The sequence below is a fragment of the Myxine glutinosa genome, chromosome 7, assembly GCF_964187855.1.
Source record: "Myxine glutinosa chromosome 7, kmMyxGlut1.1, whole genome shotgun sequence".
Classification (NCBI taxonomy): Eukaryota; Metazoa; Chordata; class Myxini; order Myxiniformes; family Myxinidae; genus Myxine; species Myxine glutinosa.
In genome coordinates, this window is record NC_136267.1 from 5,246,249 (window position 1) to 5,269,325 (window position 23,077).

At 46.6% G+C, this 23,077-nt stretch overlaps 1 protein-coding gene across 4 annotated transcripts in view; it reads right to left on the reverse strand.

The window, feature by feature from the left end:
- LOC137412114 (E3 ubiquitin-protein ligase HECW2) overlaps nt 1–23,077 on the reverse strand; it is a 318,934-nt gene that overhangs the window by 164,168 nt on the left and 131,689 nt on the right. For all 4 annotated transcript variants that reach the window (XM_078781247.1, XM_078781243.1, XM_078781246.1 and 1 more), the window contains 3 exons: nt 19,727–19,848; nt 19,306–19,491; nt 3,467–3,601 (listed from right to left, as the gene is read on the reverse strand). In XM_078781247.1, coding sequence (XP_078637373.1) covers nt 3,467–3,601; nt 19,306–19,491; nt 19,727–19,848 — 443 coding nt within the window. The remainder of the gene's footprint in view (nt 1–3,466; nt 3,602–19,305; nt 19,492–19,726; nt 19,849–23,077) is intronic.

Sequence of the window (23,077 nt, forward strand, 5' to 3'; positions counted from 1 at the left end):
GACACCTTGGTATAGCCCTGTCTGACTGCATCTTGGACATGGAGTAGTATCCTTGTATCTGCCTCCTCGTGACTACAACGGGGAAAGACCAGTAACATCTCGTGGCTGTGTACAAAAAACTTCTTTGTGGTTTGTGGCGACGATTTGCTTGTCAGTCTCAATGTTTGCTATCCTCGTTGCTAGAAAGTCAAACAACTCCACCTTGTTCTCGTCTATGCGAAGGAAGGCCTGCCAGTTTCGAGGGATGGAACTAGATGGCTCAACTCGTCTCCTGGTGCCTTTACCCCTCGTCTTCCTGGTGTCGGCTTTCAAACTGTCTGGGAAATATTCATCCCAGATAATATCAACCCTGCTCTTATTTTGTATCTGAGATGTGATGTATGGCAAGAATACTAGTGATGCATACTCAGAGAAGGTCTTCGCATTACGAGGTGCCAGCATGTTCACGATGGCTGCTCCATCCAGGATCATGACTTCAACAGGGGGGCTTACATCATAATTTTCCCGTGAGGTGATCAGATCTTCTAAGCACCCAACCAGATCAGACTTGGTTCCAAGCCGGATTTTGCCCATTTGTGACAATGCAGGGGGACAAGCTTGGTTTTCATGTGCAAAGAATTCATCAAGATCTCCATTCCGTGTCTGGGATGCAATAAACAGCCTGGAGAACAGAACGCAGTCATTCTTCAGAGATACCACCTTCAACTCTGTTCTTGACTTCTCTCTGACTGGGGGTCGGCTGAAGAGAGGGAGATTGTTTCTTTTTATTGGGTCAGTGATAGTCATAGGAGATCGAGAGACCCAGGTTGAACATAGTATCAACCAGGTCTCTTTTTCGAGTCTTTGTGTGGATAAGGGTGCCCAGGTACACAGGCAGGGGAGTCTCCCGATTGTGACTGTGCCTCGTGGACGTGGTAGTACTGCTACTCTCTCTGCGGCGTGAGTAACTGTTGAACATAAGGAGTTGTGAGATTGTGAGAGTAGGTGTTGATACCGACGAGTGGCTTGACTGCTCTTGGATGTTAGGACCATTCAAGATCATAGAAACTAGTGATACAAGCGAATTAGGTACCGAATGTTCTTGGCAGTGGGCTTCAAATGAACCACTAAATGTTGAGTTCATTTTCAACATGTCTCTACGAACTATATTTGCGGCTCTAGCAAGACAAACTCCATCACTGTCAGTGTCGTGATCACATGCCTTCTGAAGGGCTGAGCCAACATCCTGGTTGAAAGCAAGCAGAATATCTCGACCGGACATGTGCTCCTCTAGGTCTGGAAAATATGTCATGATTCGATCTTTGAGTTTGGTGGAGTGGACACGCCTGGTCAAGACTGTTCCAAGCTGTTCCAGCCTGGTGGTGTATAGTCTTGCTAGGTCTACCAGCTTGAACACTGGTGTCACAAGAGCATCTGTGCGGGCATCATCGATGTAGGACACTAGCTCTCCAAGTGCTATACCGTGATTGATATCATCTTGTTCATTCAGTGTTGTGCTTGTGGCCCTTGCTTTGTTATAAAGTGACACCAGACACTTCACGTGGTACTGTGCATCTTGTGCTATAAGGTCACCTGCACTCAGTTTAGCAAGAAGTGCCTGATCTCCTAGTTTCAGGGCAGCTGTCCTGACATGTTTATCGAGGTCGAAGGTGGAAGCTTTTCGCAGAGAATTAGTACCCGCTGGTTTGTCACAAAAGAAACACTTTTCAGGCTGTGGCTGTGTGTGGTCTACATGTACTCTGTGACGGGTGTACTTTCTTGAGACACTTGCGGTTTCTTCACTAGACGTTTCTCTTTTTTGTGCCCGATGCAGTTCAGTTTTGTTGTATTTCAGTCTGCATGAATCATGCCACTTAGCCTTGTGGCTCTGGAAGGTTGACTGGATACCTTCACCATCGTCCAGGCGGGACAGTTCTAGAGATTTTGGCAGGCAGCCCATCTGGCTGAAGGTGAGGAGATAATCTGCAAGAGTTTGGTATCCGGACCCTGTGGTTCGCTTGGAATCAGCTGGACAGGCAAGGGCCTCATCGGTGACCTCCTGACATAACACACACTTCTCCCAATCTGTCAGATAAGGCATGTTTGTTCCAGATGTACTAGGGCTTTGGGGGTCTAATAGCTTGAAATTTTTGTTGGCCATTGTCAATTAAGCATTATCCACCACCACCATCCAATCAATATACAAATTGGGAACCAAATCTAGGTAGCTACTACAGTCAATGAGCGAAGGTGCAGTGCAGTCGAGTTATCATCTGAAAAAGAAATACATACATTATTATCATAAATATAGTAATTCGCTTTCGTAACTTTTCACTAGCCTTGCATTGTTCCTTATAGTCACCTAGTCTATGATAGGAAAGTTCATAAAGCTACATCAAAGTTGTTCATATAAAGGTATTGAACCAAAATTACACCCAGGAGAAATCAGATAGTCATGCAAAGTTAAATAATTAAACCGCTAGACCAGTCCTGTCTATTGCAATGGTAAACCATTTGTTCTGCCCCTTATAGGCCACCGTAGATTCCAATTTTGAACCCAGTATGAAGGTATTGCATAGCATGTACATGACAATTTATAATATGCTCATTACATTGTGTTTCAATAGCAGCACAAATGACAAGTCTGAAATAATAGGTAAATATGTCCTTCTTAGCCGCCATTTTGGGCCAAGGAGAAATCTGGAATGTCCCTACATCCAAATTTCACTGTAAGGGTATGCCCTAACTGTGTGCCAAGTTTCATGCTTGTATCATCAAAGGCACAATTCTACCACAATTCTTCACATATCTGCCGGACTATAAATGGTTTTTCAATTTTTAACAAATGAAAAAAATTAATGATAGGCCTTGAGACTTGAACTTGTTCTGTAACTTATCATAAATAAGCCATGTACCGGGTTTCAGTTCAATATATTAAAGGGTATGGAAAAAAGTACAGAAAACCACAGGTGGGACAAACAGACGGACGGGCGGACTGACGGAGAGCACACCTAGAGTCCCCTCCGGGCAGGGGACGAATAAGAGCAAGTGAGGCAGTAATTGGGATGTAAAACTAACAGTACTGTTGTCATGGCTTGCAGAGAGCTAGGTTAACTTAACCACAATTGTGAGGTTTACTATATCAATGATTACTTGGGGAAACATCGACAAGATGAGCGTACTAACAACTTCCAGGTATAAAGCATAAAATTGTTTATTACTACAAGAGCATGGTAACTTATTATACTCACGGATAAAAGGAAAGAAGTAAAAGAAGAGGAGGCATCGTTTACCATGTGATATAAGCAGAGGGGGGTTGTTCTGCTGATGATGATGGTCAATGAATGGTCAAAAATAGACCACAACAGTGCAAGAAACACCTTAATGAATTTTTGTGAAAGAAAGCAAGACGGGTCCACTATGTGGGTAGAACAGCAATATTTAAGGGGCACAGTGCAAGGCCAGGCCTAAGACAATGTAGACCCACCTCGCTGGCACTGTGGCTGCGCTGGCGCTGCAAGTGGCGTCGGTGAGCGATCAAGGCCCCGGGACGGGAGCTCTGCAACGGGAGGCGTGGGTCGATAAAGGTCGTAGTGCGGGCGTTGTGGTCTACAAAAAATGACTGTGGAGGCAAGAGCAAGAAACAAACAAATAAAAACGGTCTTTGCTTCAGTTGGAATGCAGGTAACACACAACCTCAGAGATATTGTCCAGGGCCCGTATTCAAAAACGTTCTTATGTTAAGTACACTTAAACTCCAAGTGTGACACTTACCTAGGACTAAGACTTATGTCGGTATTCATAAATGACCTTAAGTGTTACACCTCACTCAGTGTGACACCTAAATATAGGCATAACACCTAACCGTTTTGACTAGCCGTTGCTAGGGTTAATGATCACATTTCTTGCACGATTGTGTCAGTTTCTGTGGTTTGGCTGAGTGCCATGACATAAGGATGGGACTATAACTGGGTTCAAAACCAAATGCTATTATTTAATGCTGTTGTAAGTCGCTAGGAAGACCTTAGGCATTCTTTCCACCCTTCATCATGGCAGGGAACACTATGTCTACGAAGCGAAAGAAAAATTTCACTGATGCTGAAAAATTTCGGCTGTGCAAAGAGTATGAAAAGCATATTGGTGTCATCGTATCGAACTTTTCTGCCGCTGTTTGAAACAAAAAGAAGCATGACGCATGGGTTAAGATAACCGAGGCCATGAATAGAAGAAATCCTACCGTGGTAAGGAGTGACAAGGACTACGGTACCAGAAAAAAATGGCAGAACATGTGCTCAGTTATGAAGGATGAATACCGCATGTACAGAAAAGAACTTGTACAGAAAAGAAATTGCCAAAACCTTAAGTTCCCTTGGCAATGCGTGGTTTCGCAATGTCAATGGATCAAGTTCATCACCAATAACATCAATAACATCCAAAATCGTTTGCCGGTCAAGGCGTTATCGTTGGTATAGTTCGACATCATCGTACTCATCTAGCGGATGAAGTCGGTCACGAAATACTCATTCTCGACGAATTGCAAGCCGTCGAACCAGCCGTTCTTGTGCTATCAGAAGCAATGCAGCCATTCCTCTTCGCTGTCTGGTCGAAAGTGGACAGAATATACAGTGTGTGGCCAACTTACGTTCACTTAAGACACACCTGGAGGTGTCTCAAATATAAGCATGAAGTTGAGTGTAATACATTAGGTAAGTAGCATATTGAATACCACTTGTTCGTAAAACCAAATTTAGGAGGTACTTAAGTGTTATACTTAGACTTAAGTACGTTTATGAATATGGGCCCGGGGTCCTTAGCAGGTGATGCCAATGTCTGGGAATGTGACTCAGAGTGAAATGCCCCACACATTGCAAAGTTTCATCACAGAGATTGAGAATGCAGGAAGGCCTAATCCTGTAGGGTTTGCCCAATCACAGGAAAAATGGTCGCTGGGTTAATAAAACTTAGCCATGACAGGTTCATGGGCAATTTGTCGATCATAAATAGTTCTCCATAAAAAAATAATCCGAACATTCTCCATAAAATTGTTGGTTGGTACAATGCACATTATATCTCTGATGTCAACGGCTCAAAAACTAGGTTCAAGTTTTGCGAGAAGCATATTTCTTCAGCGATCGGATCTTCATGGGCAAAATTGTTGCCTTTTTTTTTTTTTTTTTTTGCATACAAGATCGAGGCTCGTGAAAGAGCGAACATTAATCACACAGAAAGACAAACAGACACATACAACAAATAACATCGGGAGCAGTAGACAAGATGGGGAGAGAGGGGGAAGGACACAAACAAAACATTTGAGAGCAGGGACCGAGAGACATGGAGACATCGAGAGATCTGTGGGAGGGAGAGGGCTTTGGGGGGAGGCATGTGAAGGGGGGGGGGGGGAGGGGGTGGGAGAGGTATAAACATATGTACACTGCCAGGACTTCCAGGAAGGAAGTTGGAATTTCAAACAAGGTGGATCAGGGGTGAATTAGTGGGGGTAGAAAAGATCAAGGTTTTGAATGGGGGAAGATAAGAGATGGTGGTGAACAGCTGTTTTAAAGACCTGGAGGGAGGAGTGGGATTGAAGGGAGTGTGAGAGTTTGTTCCAGAGGCGGGAGAAAAGAGGAATGAAAGAGTGAAGGTGAGCAGAGAGCCGAGATTTCGGCAGTTTAACCATCAGAGGGTTGCTGGCAGATCTTGTGCGACCTGTAGGAATATTTGGGGGACAGAGCACAGAGAGAGCTGGGGGAGCAAGGCCGGAGAGGAGTCGGTAGAAGACAGAAAGACCACCTACCTGCCTGCGGTGAGTGAGTGAAAGGCCCTCAGAGATAGCTTCATCGCGGGAGATTCCAATGATTTTGAAAGCTTTGGATTCAACAGCGTGAAGCCGAGCCAGGTGTGAGGCAGGAGCACCAGCCCATAGGGGAGAACAGTATTCCAATGAGCTGCGGATGAAAGCCTTGTATGTGGTGAGGAGCTCAGGTGTGCCGAGGAAGGACTTCGCACGACGGAGGATGCCCAGTCGGCGACTGGCTTTGGAGGCCAGCTTGGAAATGTGGTTTTCCCAAGAAAGATCATGGCAGATAGTGAGACCCAAAAGCTTGAGCGACAGAACTTCTTGGAGAGGATTATTCAGAAAGTGGATGGGAGGGTTGTCCAGTCGGTCTTTTCGGACAGACATCGTAAGAGTGTGAGATTTGTCAGGATCGAAAGACATGTTCCACTTGTTTGGCCAGTCCGTGATTTTATCCAGGTCTGCAGAGTGAGGAGGCTGCAGACTACCGATCTGAGGGATGAGGAATGGAGCGACAGAGAGTAGAGTCATCAGCAAAGAGATAGAGAGGATTTTCAAGAGAGTCAGAGATATCAAGAGAGTCAGAGAGATCATTGATGAAGACCAGAAAAAGCACAGGGCCCAGAACACTGCCTTGGGGAACTCCAGCCTGAACAGGAAGAGGAGATGAGAGAAACCCATTCAGGGCCACATGTTGACTATGACTAGAGAGGAAGTCCGCCAGCCATGCGTGGAGATTTCCATGGATACCAAAGGAGGAGAGTTTGGTGAGCAGAGCGGGGTGCCAGACCGTATCGAAGGCACGTGATATGTCAAGGGAGACAGCTCTAATTTCCTGTTTGGCATTGAGGACCTCCATCCATTGTTGGGAAAGCAGAAGCAGCATGTCCAGAGTAGAGCGACCAGGTCTGAAACCAAATTGATGATCAGAGATCAAGCCATTGGAAAAGTACACGCTCCAGGCGCCTTGATGACGTTCATTGTTTGTATATGTATGTATACAAACAAATGCCAAGACAAATGCCAAGTCTGCATATGTGTATATATATATATACATATATATATATATACATATATATATATATATATATATATTATATATATATTATATATTATATATATATATATATATATATATATATATATATATATATATATATATATATATATATATATATATATATAATATATATATTATATATATATATATATATATATATATATATATATATATATATATATATATATATATATATATATATATATATATATATATATATATATATATATTGTTACGGACGCGGTTAAAGATGTTATTTTGACCGAGCGGTGGTGTAACCGCGAACCGAACAGTTATTCCCCGACTAATACCCGATTTGCCCCAAACTTTGGCCGGATCGCGCCACCGCTATTCAATCGGGAAAACTCTAAAGCGACCGAATACAAAGAGGAAGAAGACATACAGAGGCGGATTTGGATTTATTATTTACACATATAAGTAGGAAGAAAGCAGTCACGTTTATTTACAGACGAGATTAGATACACAGTGCAACGCTAGCTTATCTACAGTCTTAATTAACCCAGGGACAGAACAAACAAGGACAGACCCACGCGGGGAATGATGATAGGACTGGCGGGAGATGGATGGCTGGCGGGATAGGGAGGTCCAATTGGTCCTGCAGCCGATCGACTCGTGGGCAGCCGCCGCCCCTTCGCGGCCCTGCTCCAAACTGCCGTCCAGGCCTCACGCTGCTGTGGCTGCAGTTTCGGTGGCTCCAGCTGCAGTAAATGCAGTTGCGGTGGCTCGAGCTGCAGTAAGTGCAGTTTCAGTGGCTCGATCTGCAGCTCAACTCTGGACTTCTCTCAGACTCAACTCCTTGGACTCCCTCTCGTCTCTCTGTAAAATCTCATCTCTCTTCGGAAACGCCCTGCCTGCGGGTTATATAGGCCCCACCCCTCAACCTTCGCGAACCTCCTCGATGTTTCTCTCAACACCCTCTCCAAGTCCAACCCCTTGTTCGTGGTTGGTTGAGTGGGGCTGACTCACTCCTCCCCTCTATGACGAGGTGGAGACACCTTTCTTCTCCGACCCTGCCTCGTGGTCAATGGCGGCAATTGGAAGGGAGGTAATTTCCAGTCGATGAAAGGGGGAATGGAGGTTTTGGGAATGGGAATGAAGGGAATCTATCTCTTTCACTGGTGCAATGGAGTATTTCAATTAATGGGAGACACAGCCTTACCCTAAAACACATAATAAGATATAACTGTTGAACAGGGGTATTCTATGATTAGCTGTGGTGTGGATGCTTTATGGACTAATTATGGGACGCCCTTTGACCTTCACACAGCTCCGGAGGCAGGAGGCGCAGAATAATAATAACAATAATAATAATAATACACACAATCAAAAAATACAGTCCTCATATCCGCAACACTGCAGCCTCCTCCTCTTAGGCACGTCCCGGGCCTACAACTTTTATTTAGTGTGACACGTAGGTGTAGTTCCCTCTACTTTTAACCTGACCCTGAGTGCGACAGTTTTTAAAACATAAATAAATGTGTCCCGCTGCTCCATTGCACCCTGCCTAACAGACTTACGCCCACAGTTAACCGAATTGCGGAATGGTCTTCAAACTACACACTGACGGTGGGGAGCATTATTTACAATGACTCTACCTTTATTTACAAAACTAACCCAGGACCTGTAATTGTTCTTTCTGGGGGGGAAGACAGTCTGCTCTGCATCAATGCACCATGAAAGCACCTATAAACGCACCAACACACCCTCAAGCACCAATCGGTGCAGTCACCACAGTTCATCAGTGTTCAATGCATGTTCAATAATAAAAATAAATCAACAACCCCTAACCCTGCAGGTGGTCTCTTGCTCTTCGGCTCCCTCTGCTGGCTATTATTATTTTCCTGGTGTTGTCATCTTCCCTTGCTGGCGGCCTATTTGCAATAAAAGAATGCACCTAATGTGTCCGTTTTTTATTTTATTTATGGCCCACAGGGGCCGACTATGTGTGGTTCACCTGTGGGGCATCGGTGCCCTGTGGCCAAGGTCCGCCAGCAAGATTTCGGGCCCTCATGGCCGGTTCCAGCAGAGGGGCCATGCCCCAACCCATGGGGTCCATAAGTGGTGCTCGGCCACCGACATGTGGTCCATAATGTGGTGCATCGATGCAGACAGCTGGTTCTGGGAATTCCGGGCGCACAATGGAGGACTCACGCACGCTCCCCTCGGCGCCCAATGGCGCACAGGTCATGTGGGAGACAAAAGAGACAAATGAGCGAGGGGTAAGGTCACAAGGGTACACATCAATAAGGCAATGCAAGGCGAAATGCGTACGGAGGGCGAAGTGAGAAAGCTCGTCCCTACCGTACGCCACCCCCCTGTCACCTACACTACCCTTGCCCTTACCCCATATGTACAAAAATCTACACATTTACAAATTCGTCACTACCATCACATCTTCCCCATATTTCCCATACCAAATTCGTCACCACAATCCCTCTATCCAAAATTTGCCATCACCCAATTCGTCATCAATCCTCATAAGGAGGAAGAGATGGAACATCAAAGCACAATGTCACACCCACGTCATGATGCGTCTCACAATCCAAAACATTTGCATCATAAAAAATAATTAAACATGGCATGGTGTGGAGTACCTGTCACCTCAGGTGAGTGGATGCAGATGGTGCGAGGAGACTCCAATCCTAACTATCCTCTAAATGACATTAACACACTTTACACTACCCGGGGTCTCTCCCTGCCAATCCATTGGCCACTTACACTATGGGTTCTAAAAACCAATTCCCATTGACCAAACTGTGGTGCTTCTCAATTTGGGGTCTCACTCCCCCGATTCATCTCCCGGTGCCCTTGCACAATTTCTGGGCTGTGACGTGTAGCTCTCCCAGCAGGTCTACCCACCTGCACACCTCCACCACTGCAGTTGCCTCCCGAGCTTACCTAGCTCCTTACCCTAACCTAACTAACTGGGGAAGGCCCCTCCTGGCTCTGTCACCCCACTCGGTGCCCTCTGGCACTGGGCTACCCGGGTCCGTCCTCCGGATCCTCAGGCCCCATCCACAACAACTCTACCGGCTCCCAGAGCCCACCTGCGGCCTCACCTGGCCGACATCTTCACAGTGGTGGAGTGCCCAAACCAACTACACACACTAACAGGCTACACGCCCAGCCATTTCCACAACACTAATGCACCCATCCAAATACCATTCTTTCACCTCGCACCACAGATGCCAATATCCAACCACAATTTACCTGTACCCTCTACCTAATACTTACACTACCCGCCCCGGGTATTCGTGATGGGGGTCCATTCTTCCCCCATTCACACCTTCGCACCATCCACTCCACTCCATAATTTCCACCATACTCACTCCACGACCATCCATTCCAATACTCCAGATATTCCACACTACCATTTATTCCACATAGCCACATACACCTGTTGTTGCACACCTGTGCAATCACCTGGTGCCACCTGCACCCTCCTCCTCTTCCTGGACCATTTGGTCATCACAATACACATCACCACTACTCCCTCATACACTGCTCCATACACCTGTTCAGTTGCACACCTGTGCAATCACACCTGTTCCTCACACACTTTTCACAATACACTTCTCAATACACCTCCAACACTCACATGGCATCATCTGATCTACCTGTTGCCCTGCTAACTTAGTGCTCCCCGTCTTCCCTTTCAACTAAGCACATACCACGTCATTATCATCCACACTAATCTACCTGCGTCCCCACTACAGGTATCCTTGTCACTAACTAATCTTAACGTTGCCTAATGTCATCTTCGCTAGATCCCTACACATTATATATCCTAACCCACCCAGGCTAGTTTTCACTGCCATCAACCCCATAAATCTAGTGCTCCTTTGCCCCCCCCCTGTGAGGGATGGTGGATTGCCCATACCACCACATCGGGGAGGTTCCACTACCAATTTTGCACATCAAATTTCAACCAATCAAAAATTTTGCCAATCATCTGCCAATCACCGTACCAATCATCAAATTTTGCCTTTTTCTAATTTTGGGTCCAAAACACTAACCTCATCACCCGTCTACTTATTAGATCCTCTCGGTGCGCCAATTCACGTCTACAGCCCGGCTTCGTAAAGCCGAGCAATGAATGCGGGTTGTTTGGTGCCGGCGGCTGGATGCGTCCGACATTCGGTGCAGGGAAGGAGGTTTACCCGGGACGAGATCCCACGCACCACCTCGGCGTGGAGCCATCCAATTGCCCGATCTCGACCTGCCGGAACGCCTTAACAAAAAGGGGTCGCCATGACGACCCTTCCTATTGGGCTGCCCGCTCCGCCTAGTGGAGCACGGACGCGGCCGTTCAAAGCGAGGCCCAGCGTGGATCGCGTACGGCGGTACTTTCGGACCCGCCGCGGTTCGGATCCCCGCTGGTTCTCGCGGCACGCGAAGCCCGGCACGCACCGAGGGCCCGATTCGGCTAAATGTCGTTCTAACCGCTAACCCGGTTACCGTCGATGCCTCACCTGCATGCTCACATGCCTACGCTACCCCTTCCTTGCTCATACACCCAGCTGTTCCCATGCTCCTCGTCATTGCACCTTCTCCAACACACCCAGGTACACTCATTCCGCTCACAGACTTGGTCACACACCTGACCACCGAACACCTTTGCACACATTCGTCGCTCGCACACCTCACCAACACACCTCTTCGCGCCCCCTCCTCTGTGACAATCACAGGTGTGCTCTCACTCGCACACCCAACCACGTGCCTCACTACCAACTCAAGTGTGCATTCCCACACACGCTCTACCATTCCAGGTGTGCATCCTTCCATTCCAGGTGTACATCCTCGCTCACCTGTCACAACCAACTCACGCTCCGTGTCACTCTCACTATTTTCACCACCACTCTTGACAGCGCACTCACCCTTACTCTCGACAGCGCACTCACCCTTACTCTCGACAGCGCACTCTTTCCTCATGCACCCGTCCGTTACACACCTTTCTTGCGCACACTCTTGCGCACACTCTCCCGTTACATCCTCTGTAACACTCACCACCACGCGCTTCCATGTGCTCCCTCGCACACGCGCTACGACCGACTCACTCTCGACAGCACACTCATTCCTTGGCGCGCACTTTTTCCTCACACACCCCATAGTCGGAAATTCTCGCACACCTCCTCTTTCGCACACCAGACCTGTCGCACACTTCACCAACGGCCTCTCACGAACACCCGGGTCTAAATCAACCCCCAAGCCGACTGAAGCTCCCCTCACATCATGTACATTTCCACGTATATCGCCACTCACCTTGGCACCTCGTCTCCGCACCTCCTTTGCCACCTGCAAACTCTTTATTTGGTGAGCGAGCACATCATTATGAGTTGAGCACTGACCTTGTACATATTCCATCACCTCCTCCTGGATTTCTCTTTTAGTTTCTGTCCGTCTCTTCTTAATTTCACTCACCTCTTCTTCCACTTCCTCTAATTTTTGCTTCACCTCTTTTATTTCCCGGTGCGTCTCCTCAAGTTCGTCCTCTAAGGCTACCTTGACCGTTTCTATGTGCGTCCTCACCTGCCGGTCCTTCGTCTCCATTACCTCCGTCACCTCGTCCAACCTCTTCGACAACCCCTCATGTACCATCTGACATTCCTTCTGTGTCGCTATTAATTCGTTCTTAATGTCTTTTTGTGTCACTTTTAACCCCCCGATTATTGCCGTGTTCTTTTCCACTTGGTCCACTAGTTCCTTTTGTCCCACTGTCAACTGTTCTACTCCCTTCGTCAGACCCTCTATTCCCCCCTGTAACCTAGCCGTATTATTCCTCACCTCTTTCTCTATACGCTTTTCACCTCGCTTTACCTCCTCGCGTACCCCCGAGACCTCCTCACTTACACCTCGTCGTATCTCCTCTTTCATCTCCTCCCTCTCTTTTGTAGATGCTACCCTCATCTGTCCGAATTCATCCCTCTGAGCATCCAATTTACTTTCTAACCCGATTTTCACCTCCTCTATCTGGTTCCCCATCTGTTCGATTTCCCGGGCGGATTGCTCCCCTATTTCCCGCAATTTGTCTTCCATCCTATTTTCTAACCCCATTAACCCATTTTTCACCCCCTCTAACTGATTCTCCTGGGCAGCCATTCTATTTTCCACCCCCGTTAACCCATGTTTCACCCCTTTTATCCCATTGTCTAACCCCTCAAATTTAGCTTCTAGCCGTTCCCCCATTTCTCCCATTTTCCCCCCCATTTCGCCCCCCATTTCCCCCATTTTGCCCCCCATTACCCCTAATTGCTCACTCTGAGCCCTTATTTGCTCACTCTGAGCATCCATTTGGTTCCCCATTTGCTCACTCTGAGCCTTCATTTGCTCACTCTGAGCATCCATTCGGTTCCCCATTTGCTCACTCTGAGCCTTCATTTGCTCACTCTGAGCATCCATAAGGGCCTTCATTTGGATCATAAAAAGATTCCAATCCACCAGTGGCGCTGCTACGGTCGCGGGCGCGGCAAAATTTGGTGCCGCTACACCCACGTGCGCGAGGACGCCATTTTGTGCGTCTGATACTCCCTCAACCACCTCCTCCATATACATTACCCCGAGGTCCTGGGTTACTCCTAACCCCTCCTCTAGCTCACCCACCGGCATCCGATCGCCTTGACCAGCCATGGCGCGATTTCAAAATTCGGGTTTTTCTTTAAAACACAAAACAAATTTCCAGCAGCTTGTAATTTTGAGCGCGTTAAGCGCGCTTCGGGCCTCGTATCTCACTCCCGGACACCAATTGTTACGGACGCGGTTAAAGATGTTATTTTGACCGAGCGGTGGTGTAACCGCGACCGAACAGTTATTCCCCGACTAATACCCGATTTGCCCCAAACTTTGGCCGGATCGCGCCACCGCTATTCAATCGGGAAAACTCTAAAGCGACCGAATACAAAGAGGAAGAAGACGTACAGAAGAGGAATTGGATTTATTATTTACACATATAAGTAGGAAGAAAGCAGTCACGTTTATTTACAGACGAGATTAGATACACAGTGCAACGCTAGCTTACCTACAGTCTTAATTAACCCAGGGACAGAACAAACAATGACAGACTCGCGCGGGGAATGATGATAGGACTGGCGGGAGATGTATGGCTGGCGGGATAGGGAGGTCCAATTGGTCCTGCAGCCGATCGACTCGTGGTCAGCCGCCGCCCCTTCGCGGCCCTGCTCCAAACTGCCGTCCAGGCCTCACGCTGCTGTGGCTGCAGTTTCGGTGGCTCCAGCTGCAGTAAATGCAGTTGCGGTGGCTCGAGCTGCAGTAAGTGCAGTTTCAGTGGCTCGATCTGCAGCTCAACTCTGGACTTCTCTCGGACTCAACTCCTTGGACTCCCTCTCGTCTCTCTGTAAAATCTCATCTCTCTTCGGAAACGCCCTGCCTGCGGGTTATATAGGCCCCACCCCTCAACCTTCGCGAACCTCCTCAATGTTTCTCTCCACACCCTCTCCAAGTCCAACCCCTTGTTCGTGGTTGGTTGAGTGGGGCTGACTCACTCCTCCCCTCTATGACGAGGTGGAGACATGCCTTTCTTCTCCGACCCTGCCTCGTGGTCAATGGCGGCAATTGGAAGGGAGGTAATTTCCAGTCGATGAAAGGGGGAATGGAGGTTTTGGGAATTGGAATGAAGGGAATCTATCTCTTTCACTGGTGCAATGGAGTATTTCAATTAATGGGAGACACAGCCTTACCCTAAAACACATAATAAGATATAACTGTTGAACAGGGGTATTCTATGATTAGCTGTGGTGTGGATGCTTTATGGACTAATTATGGGACGCCCTTTGACCTTTACACAGCTCCGGAGGTAGGAGGCGCAGAATAATAATAACAATAATAATAATACACACAATCAAAAAATACAGTCCTCATATCCGCAACAATATATATATATATATATATATCTGTGCAGCATCTGTCCTGTGTTGTCTTGTCACTGAACTACTTTCTCAAACTTTTGTGAAATCGTACCAAACTTCTGGAATGCACATATCTCTCCCGTCGGTATGTCCTCAGGGTATTTATTTTGAAAAAATTTCCAATTTTTTTTTTTGGGGGGAGTTTTTTGGGGGAATTTTTTTTTTTCAACTTCAATTATTTATAAAATGTGATATCACGTATATTACAAATACATTTGTGCAAAATAATTGTTTGAATTATGATTGGTTTAAACCATGACAAAACGGCAACTCGGGTACAGTCATTTATCTATATATCTACACATCTGGGCAGTATCTGTGTTCTCACTTAACGACTCTCTCAAACTTTTGTTTCCGTGGTTGTGAAGTGTTTTTAATAAAGTTGTGGTGGTTTTGAATCGCGTGGTGGTGAGGTATTTTGAATTATGTGTTGGTGAGGTGTTTTTAAATGACGTGGTGGTGAGGTGTTTTTAAATCACATGGTGGTGAGGTGTTTTGAATTAATTGGTGGTGAGGTATTTATAATTACGTGGTGGTGAGGTGTTTTTAAATGACGTGATGGTGAGGTGTTTTTAATTTCGTGGCTGTAAGGTGTTTTTATTACGTGTTTTATGGCTGTGAGGTGTTTTTATTACGTGTTTTATGGCTGTGAGGTGTTTTTATTACGTGTTTTATGGCTGTGAGGTGTTTTTAATTTTGTGGTGGTGAGGTGTTTTTATTACGTGTTTTATGGCTGCGAGGTGTTTTTATTATGTTTTAGGGCTGTGAGGTGTTTTTATTACGTGTTTTATGGCTGTGAGGTGTTTTTAATTTTGTGGTGGTGAGGTGTTTTTATTACGTGTTTTATGGATGTGAGGTGTTTTTATTGCGTGTTTTATGGCTGTGAGGTGTTTTCAATTTCGTGGTGGTGAGGTGTTTTAAATTTCGTGGTGGGGAGGTGTTTTTATTACGTGTTTTATGGCTGTGAGGTGTTTTAAATTACTTGGTGGTGAGGTGTTTTGAATTACTTGGTGGTGAGGTATTTTGTATTACGTGGTGGTGAGGTGTTTTGAATTACGTGGTGGTGAGGTGTAATCGTCCCAAACTTCCAGTCTGCACCTACCCCTCCCCTATGTATGTGCAGAGGGGTTCTTTCTTGAAAAAAAAACATTCAACCTAAATCTTCAACCTAAATTGCCTATAAAAATGTAATATCACAAACACAACAAATACATTTGTGCAAAGTAATTGTTTGTATTATGATTGGTGAAAATCATGACAACACAGCAACTCAGGTACAGTCATTAGCCTCAGCTAAAATAAGCCCGCTCCTCAGTGTCGATGCGCTCGCCTCACCAAGCTAGTATATATATATATATATATATATATATATATATATATACACAACAACAACAACAACAGGCATTTTAAGGCCATTTTCCCTGCAAGAGCGGGGGTTAGCCTTGCGGTCCCCATGACAATCTTCTCCATTTTGCCCTATTTTCTTCATCTCCCCTTGTTAACCCCCTTGCCCGCATTTCTTATTCGACCATCTTTAGCCAAGTCTTTCTTGGTCTTTCTTGGTCTTCCCCGTCCTTTACTTCTTGCTACATTCATTTCCATCACTCTTCTCAACCAGTCACTTTCATCCTTCCTCAACACATGACCAAACCATCTCAAACTGTTTCTCTTCACAGCATCCATCACAGGCTCTATTCCCATCATCTTTCGCAATTCATCATTTGTCTTCCTCTCTCTCAACGATGCTCCACACATCCACCGAACCATTTGCATTTCCACCCTTTCCAGCCTTCGTTGCTGCTCTACGTTCATTACCCATGTCTCGCTCCCATAAATCATAACACTTCTCACACATGCAGCATAAACCTTTCCCTTCAGCTTCAACGACACTCCCCTCCTCATCAGCACGCCACTCAGTTCCCGAAACTTCTTCCATGCACATCTCACCCGAGCAACCATTTCCGAGTCTGATCCACCTTCTCCATTCAGCATGTCTCCTAGGTAACAAAATGTTTTCACACCTTCCAGCTTTACGCCGTCTCCAAGATCCAACTCAACATTTCCTCCATCTGCAGCTCCCTCTGTGCACACCTTACACTTGAATGTAGCTGCCACACTGGTTAATGACCCTCTCAGACCACTACATTTTTGATGAACCCACTCAGTGCACATTGTACATTGAATGGAATTCACTCTGGTACCCCTCCTGCACACAGCACACGGCCACTTCCCAGTTCTTTCCACCTCACCACATACTTTACCACTTGCCATCACCTTCGTTTTTCCGATATTCACCTTCAGACCTTTTGTCTCCATACATTCCTTCCACTTGTTCATCTTCTCCTTCAGTCCATCCATACTTTCTGTAATCAACACCAGATCATCTGCATACAACAACTCCCACGGTAAACCCTCCTTTACGTTCCGAGCCAGCACGTCGATCACAGCTACAAATAGTGGTGGACTTCGTACCGACCCCTGATGCACTCCCACCTTCACCTCAAACTCACCACTATTCCCATCCTTCGTCGTTACAGCTGTGCATGCTCTTTTGTACATTGCCATCAGTACTCTGATCAACCATTCCTCCACTCCGAACTTCCTCAATGCCCATGTCACTACTTCACGTGGAACCCTATCGAATGCTTTCTCCAGATCAACAAACCCAAGAAACAACTTCTTCCTCTTCTCCATGTACTTCTCCTGCAACTGCCTCACAATAAAAAGCGCATCTGTCATTCCTCTTCCTGGCATAAATCCAAACTGCATTTCGTCAATCTTCACTTTCATCCTCATCCTCCTCTCCAACACCCATTCCAATACCTTCATTCCATGCTCCAATAACTTTATCGCTCGATACGAGCCACAGTCCAGAGGGTCACCTTTCCCCTTGCATAGAGGGACGAGGGTACTCAGTTCCCAATCCACTGGAATGCGGCCTTCTTTCACCACCAGATTGCAGATCTCTGTCATCCTCTTCACATCCCAACTTCCCGCTGCCTTCAACATATCTCCCACAACTCCCGTCGGCCCTCCCGCTTTTCTACTCTTCATTGCTTTTATCGCTTCCTCAACTTCCTTCTCGGTTATCTTCTCTGCCGGTCCTAAAACTGGGTTACTCTCTATGTTGCCATCCCATTCATTCTCTGCATTCAACAGTATTTCCATATATCTCTTCCATCGTCCTTTAATTCCATCTGGGTCCACAACGATTTGTTCCACTTCATCCTTCAAGCAACTCACCCCCATCACATCACACCTCTCTTTCGCTATCTGCTTTGCAATCCTGAATACCGCTCTCTCACCCTCTTCCAAATCCAAGCGTTCTCCGAACATTTTCCAGCATGCCTCCTGCGCCTTTGCTACCTCTTTCTTTGCAGCCTTCTTGGCTGCCTTATCACTTTCATGCTCTGCTTTTTCTGCTCCTGTACCCTTCGCCTTCCGCCACTCCTTGAACTTCTTCCTCTTCTCGTCAATCCTCTTTCCAGCTTCATCATCCCACCACCATGTTTCCGAGTGCCTCGGTGGTCCTTTTGTCCATCCACATACCTCACCAACGGCTCCCAACAGACTATCTTTCATTGACATCCAGACTATCTTTCATTGAGGGGTCAGCCTTGCGGGCCCCATGACAATCATGGTTCCCTGTTTGAGGCAATGTTTTTATGGCCGGATGCCCTTCCTGACGCCAACCCTTAGTCGCCTCTTACGATGCGCAGAGATACGGTGTACCTATTCTAAATCGGGGTACACACCAGGATCATTCATCCCAGCAAGCTGGTACTCAATTTGCCGACCTCGGAAGGATGAGAGGCTGAGTCCACCCCCTGGCGTTAATTCAGCGATTGACCGGGATTCGAACCTGGGATCCTATGATCTCCCACGCCTGTGCCCTAACCGCTAAGCCAACACCAGGCTTGGTTTCGACTCCAAAGCACATCATTTCGTCATTCATATTTAAACTCAATATGTGTATTTTCATTCCAAACAGCATCATTCCAATCATACATTAATAATATAACAAAATACTGTTTTAAATCACGATTGTTTTGACTATGGAGATATTATCAAACCAGCCCATTGTCGTCATCTGTTCACTTCCGGATTTGGGAACAGGTTCGTATCGAGTCAATTTCAAAACCATAATTGTATTTAGGAATCCAGTGAACGTCATACCTACTTTACAATATCCACTGGGACCCCAAAACGTTCCACAGAAGGTTTGGTGGGGCTAGCCCCAAAACTGAGGGAGTAGTTTTGCGACGGACGGACAGACACACTACAACATGCATTTTAAAGGCCATTTTCCCTGCAAGAGCGGGGGTTAGCCGAACGTTTATAGGACGGACAGACGGACAAGGACGGACAGACACACTTCTGTTTTATAATGTAGATTTGTTTGGATCCAGTTTATAGGATATTCTATGTTTAAGAAGTGAAATTCAAAAATTTCAAAAAGCCATATCCTTTGACTATTTCACTTTTGCATGCACCCTTTTAACTGTCCACCTGTCCTCCCAGTGTCGCACCTTTCCCTGATGGTCGATCTTCATCTCCCAGCCTCGAGGAAGCTCCATTTGCTTGTTGGAAAAGGCGTTGAGGAACAACACCAGGTCTCGGTTGTGTTGATAACGTTCGAAGCTATGTGCATCTCGTCGAATTTTGCTGATCATGTGCTTCAAGCAGGTGCTGTTGGCGAACATGTGGTATGCACTCTGCCAGACAATCAGAAGAACAGAAAAAAGTACATGTTGAAAAGCGAAACGTCACATTTCCACGGTTTGAGAAAGCCACAGTGATGTCGAAACAACGACACAGTCACCAATGGTTTTAGGTGACCATTTCATTGCACCATCTTGGACATGTTAGAATCGGTCAAGGATGGGCAATGGTACGGCCCGAACACACGTGTGCGCAGATTGTGAGCAAACTGCAGGTCCTCCGGCTTACCGGGTTCGAATGCAGCAGATTGAAGAAGTCCGGGTTGCACAGGAATTTCACAGCCGGAGACTGCAGGAGCACAGTCAAGCAGGCCGGCGACTGATGTGGAGACATCCCATCCACCCTGATCTCTGCAGCAACACAGTTGGTGAGCCGACCACATGGCACTCGATAATCGGTTAAGGGGCTATGGCAGACATTGCTTCCACAATCCACAATTACAACAATTCAAAAGTATGGAGACATTCCTACATGGCATCTCTCAAACCCTGCAATCTGCATCATTTTGGAACAGGTTTGAAAGCCTGGGGATATCATTATTACCTGCGCCACCAAAGGTGGACTATGATTATGTTTTCATCCGTCTGTCTGACTGTGAACAGGATATCTCATAATATTATGGATGTTATGGACTGTGGCCTTCTCCCCGCACGGGAACGGGGGGCCTGGGCGATTGCAGACGACGCACCGAACGATCAGAGCTAAGTGCATGATAAAACACACAACGTTTATTTTTCATATATCCTCCCCATCTGTATGTGTGTGTGTCTGTCATAGGAGCGCTCCAGTTAGAGGGATTAGACCGGCGCGTTTTATTTTGTATTATCGGCATCCGTGGTAATAAACCTGTTTATTTTTGTACATAATTCCGTTTTCGTTGAGTTCATTGAGCTCACAAAAATGCGTCACCAAAAATATCAGCTCTATCAAAGCAAGCTTACGGCACTGACTGCAACATGGGCACCAGGTTTTGTTCAAAATGCTTTGGGTGCTGGTTTCTCTTGGGAAGCCTGTGTCATCTGAAAGAGCAGAGATAAGTCGCCATTTTATGTCCCTCGCCCCGTCTGTGCTTGTGACTTGACGCCTTAGTTTTTATCGGATTATTTTACTTTATTGTATATAGTTATTATTGATTTAATTCTCCGTTTATTTGTTCGGGATTAAACCCGTTTGGTTTTATTCAAAGCTTTATCCCGGTGTGTACCCTGGTTAGAATAGGTACACCATATCCCTGCATGTCGTAAGAGGCGACTAAGAGGGTTGGCGTCAGGAAGGGCATCCGGCCATAAAAACATTGCCTCAAAAAGAGAACCATGACAATTACAACTACATATGGGCAGGGTACAGCCCGAAGTACCCCATGGGGAACCCCACTCCATCTCGTCAAAACTCAAGGTGGGGAACCCGATCGAAGCAAGGGTGGAAATCACTCCATTTATGACGACGAAACATCTGATGCCCGACGTGGAGATCGGTTTCTGAGGTTTGGGACATGGAATGTAGGGACAATGACAGGGAGATCAGGAGAAGTGGTGGAAGTATTGGTCAGAAGAAGAGTGGACATATGTTGTGTGCAGGAGACGAGATGGAAGGGAAGTGGTGTGAGAATGGTGAAGGGTAGGCAGGGACAGAAATACAAGTTTGTGTGGCAAGGGTGCCCAGAAGGCATGAATGGTGTTGGTGTCCTGTTTTATGAGGAGTTTGTAGACAGTGTGGTGAGTGTGACTAGAGTGAGTGATAGGTTGATGATGGTGAAAATGATGATTGGAAAGCTCTTGGTGAACGTCATCTCGGGATATGCTCCGCAGGTTGGTCGGAGCGATGAAGAGAAGGACAAGTTCTGGTGTGCGATAGAGAAGCTGATGGAAAACGTGAAAGATGAGGAAGTTGTTGTGGTAGGAGGAGACCTAAATGGACATGTGGGAAGGAGTATGGACGGTTTTGAGGGAGTTCATGGGGGTTACGGATATGGTGTGAGAAATGGAGAAGGTGAAAGGATTTTGGAGTTTGCTGATGGAGCTGATTTGTTGATTTGTAATACTCAGTTCCAGAAAGGGGATAATAAGCTTGTTACATACACGTCAGGTGGGTCGACGACAACCGTTGACTACCTGATGGTGCGTAGGCGAGATAGGGGGCACCTCCGGGCCATAAAGGTAATCCCGGGGGAGGAGGCTGTTTCACAGCACCACTTGGTTGTCTGCGACATCAGGGTGAAAGGTGCGAGGAGAGCTCGGCGGGTGAAGTACCAACCGAGAATGAAGGTGTGGAGGTTGAAAGAGGTGACAGTAAGGGAGGCATTAAAAGAGAGGCTGAGTAGGGTAGAGGATGATGTGGTTGAGCTTGAACATGGTTGGATGTCAATGAAAGATAGTCTGTTGGGAGCCGTTGGTGAGGTATGTGGATGGACAAAAGGACCACCGAGGCACTCGGAAACATGGTGGTGGGATGATGAAGTTGGAAAGAGGATTGACGAGAAGAGGAAGAAGTTCAAGGAGTGGCGGAAAGCGAAGGGTACGGGAGCAGAAAAAGCAGAGCATGAAAGTTATAAGGCAGCCAAGAAGGCTGCAAAGAAAGAGGTAGCAAAGGCCCAGGAGGCACGGAGGAAAATGTTCGGAGAACGCTTGAATTCGGAAGAGGGTCAGAGAGCGATATTCAAGATTGCAAAGCAGATAGCGAAAGAGAGGTGTGATGTGATGGGGGTGATTTGCTTGAAGGATGAAGTGGGACAAATCGTTGTGGACCCAGATGTAATTAAAGGAAGATGGAAAAGATATATGGAAATGCTGTTGAATTCAGAGAATGAATGGGATGGCAACATAGAGAGTAACTCAGTTATAGGACCGGCAGCGAAGATAACTGAGAAGGAACTTGAGGAAGCGATAAAAGCAATGAAGAGTAGAAAAGCGGGAGGGCCGACGGGAGTTGTGGGAGGTATGTTGAAGGCAGCAGGAAGTTGGGGTGTGAAGAGAATGACAGAGATCTGTAATCTGGTGGTGAAAGAAGGCCGCATTCCAGTGGATTGGGAACTGAGTACCCTCGTCCCTCTATACAAGGGGAAAGGTGACCCTCTGGAGTGTGGCTCGTACCGAGCGATAAAGTTATTGGAGCATGGAATGAAGGAATTGGAAAGGGTGTTGGAGAGGAGGATAAGGAAGAAGGTGAAGATCGATGAAATGCAGTTTGGATTTATGCCAGGAAGAGGAACGACAGACGTGCTCTTTATTGTGAGGAAGTTGCAGGAGAAGTACATGGATAAGAGGAAGAAGTTGTTTCTTGGGTTTGTTGATCTGGAGAAAGCATTCGATAGGGTTCCACGCGAAGTATTGACATGGGCATTGAGGAAGTTAGGAGTGGAGGAATGGTTGATCAGAGTAGTGATGGCAATGTACAAAAGAGCACGCACAGCTGTAAGGACGAAGGACGGGAACAGTGGTGAGTTTGAGGTGAGGGTGGGAGTGCATCAGGGGTCGGTACTAAGTCCACTACTATTTGTAGCTGTGATGGAGGTGCTGGCTCAGAACGTGAAGGAGGGTTTACCGTGGAAGTTGTTGTATGCAGATGATCTGGTGTTGATTG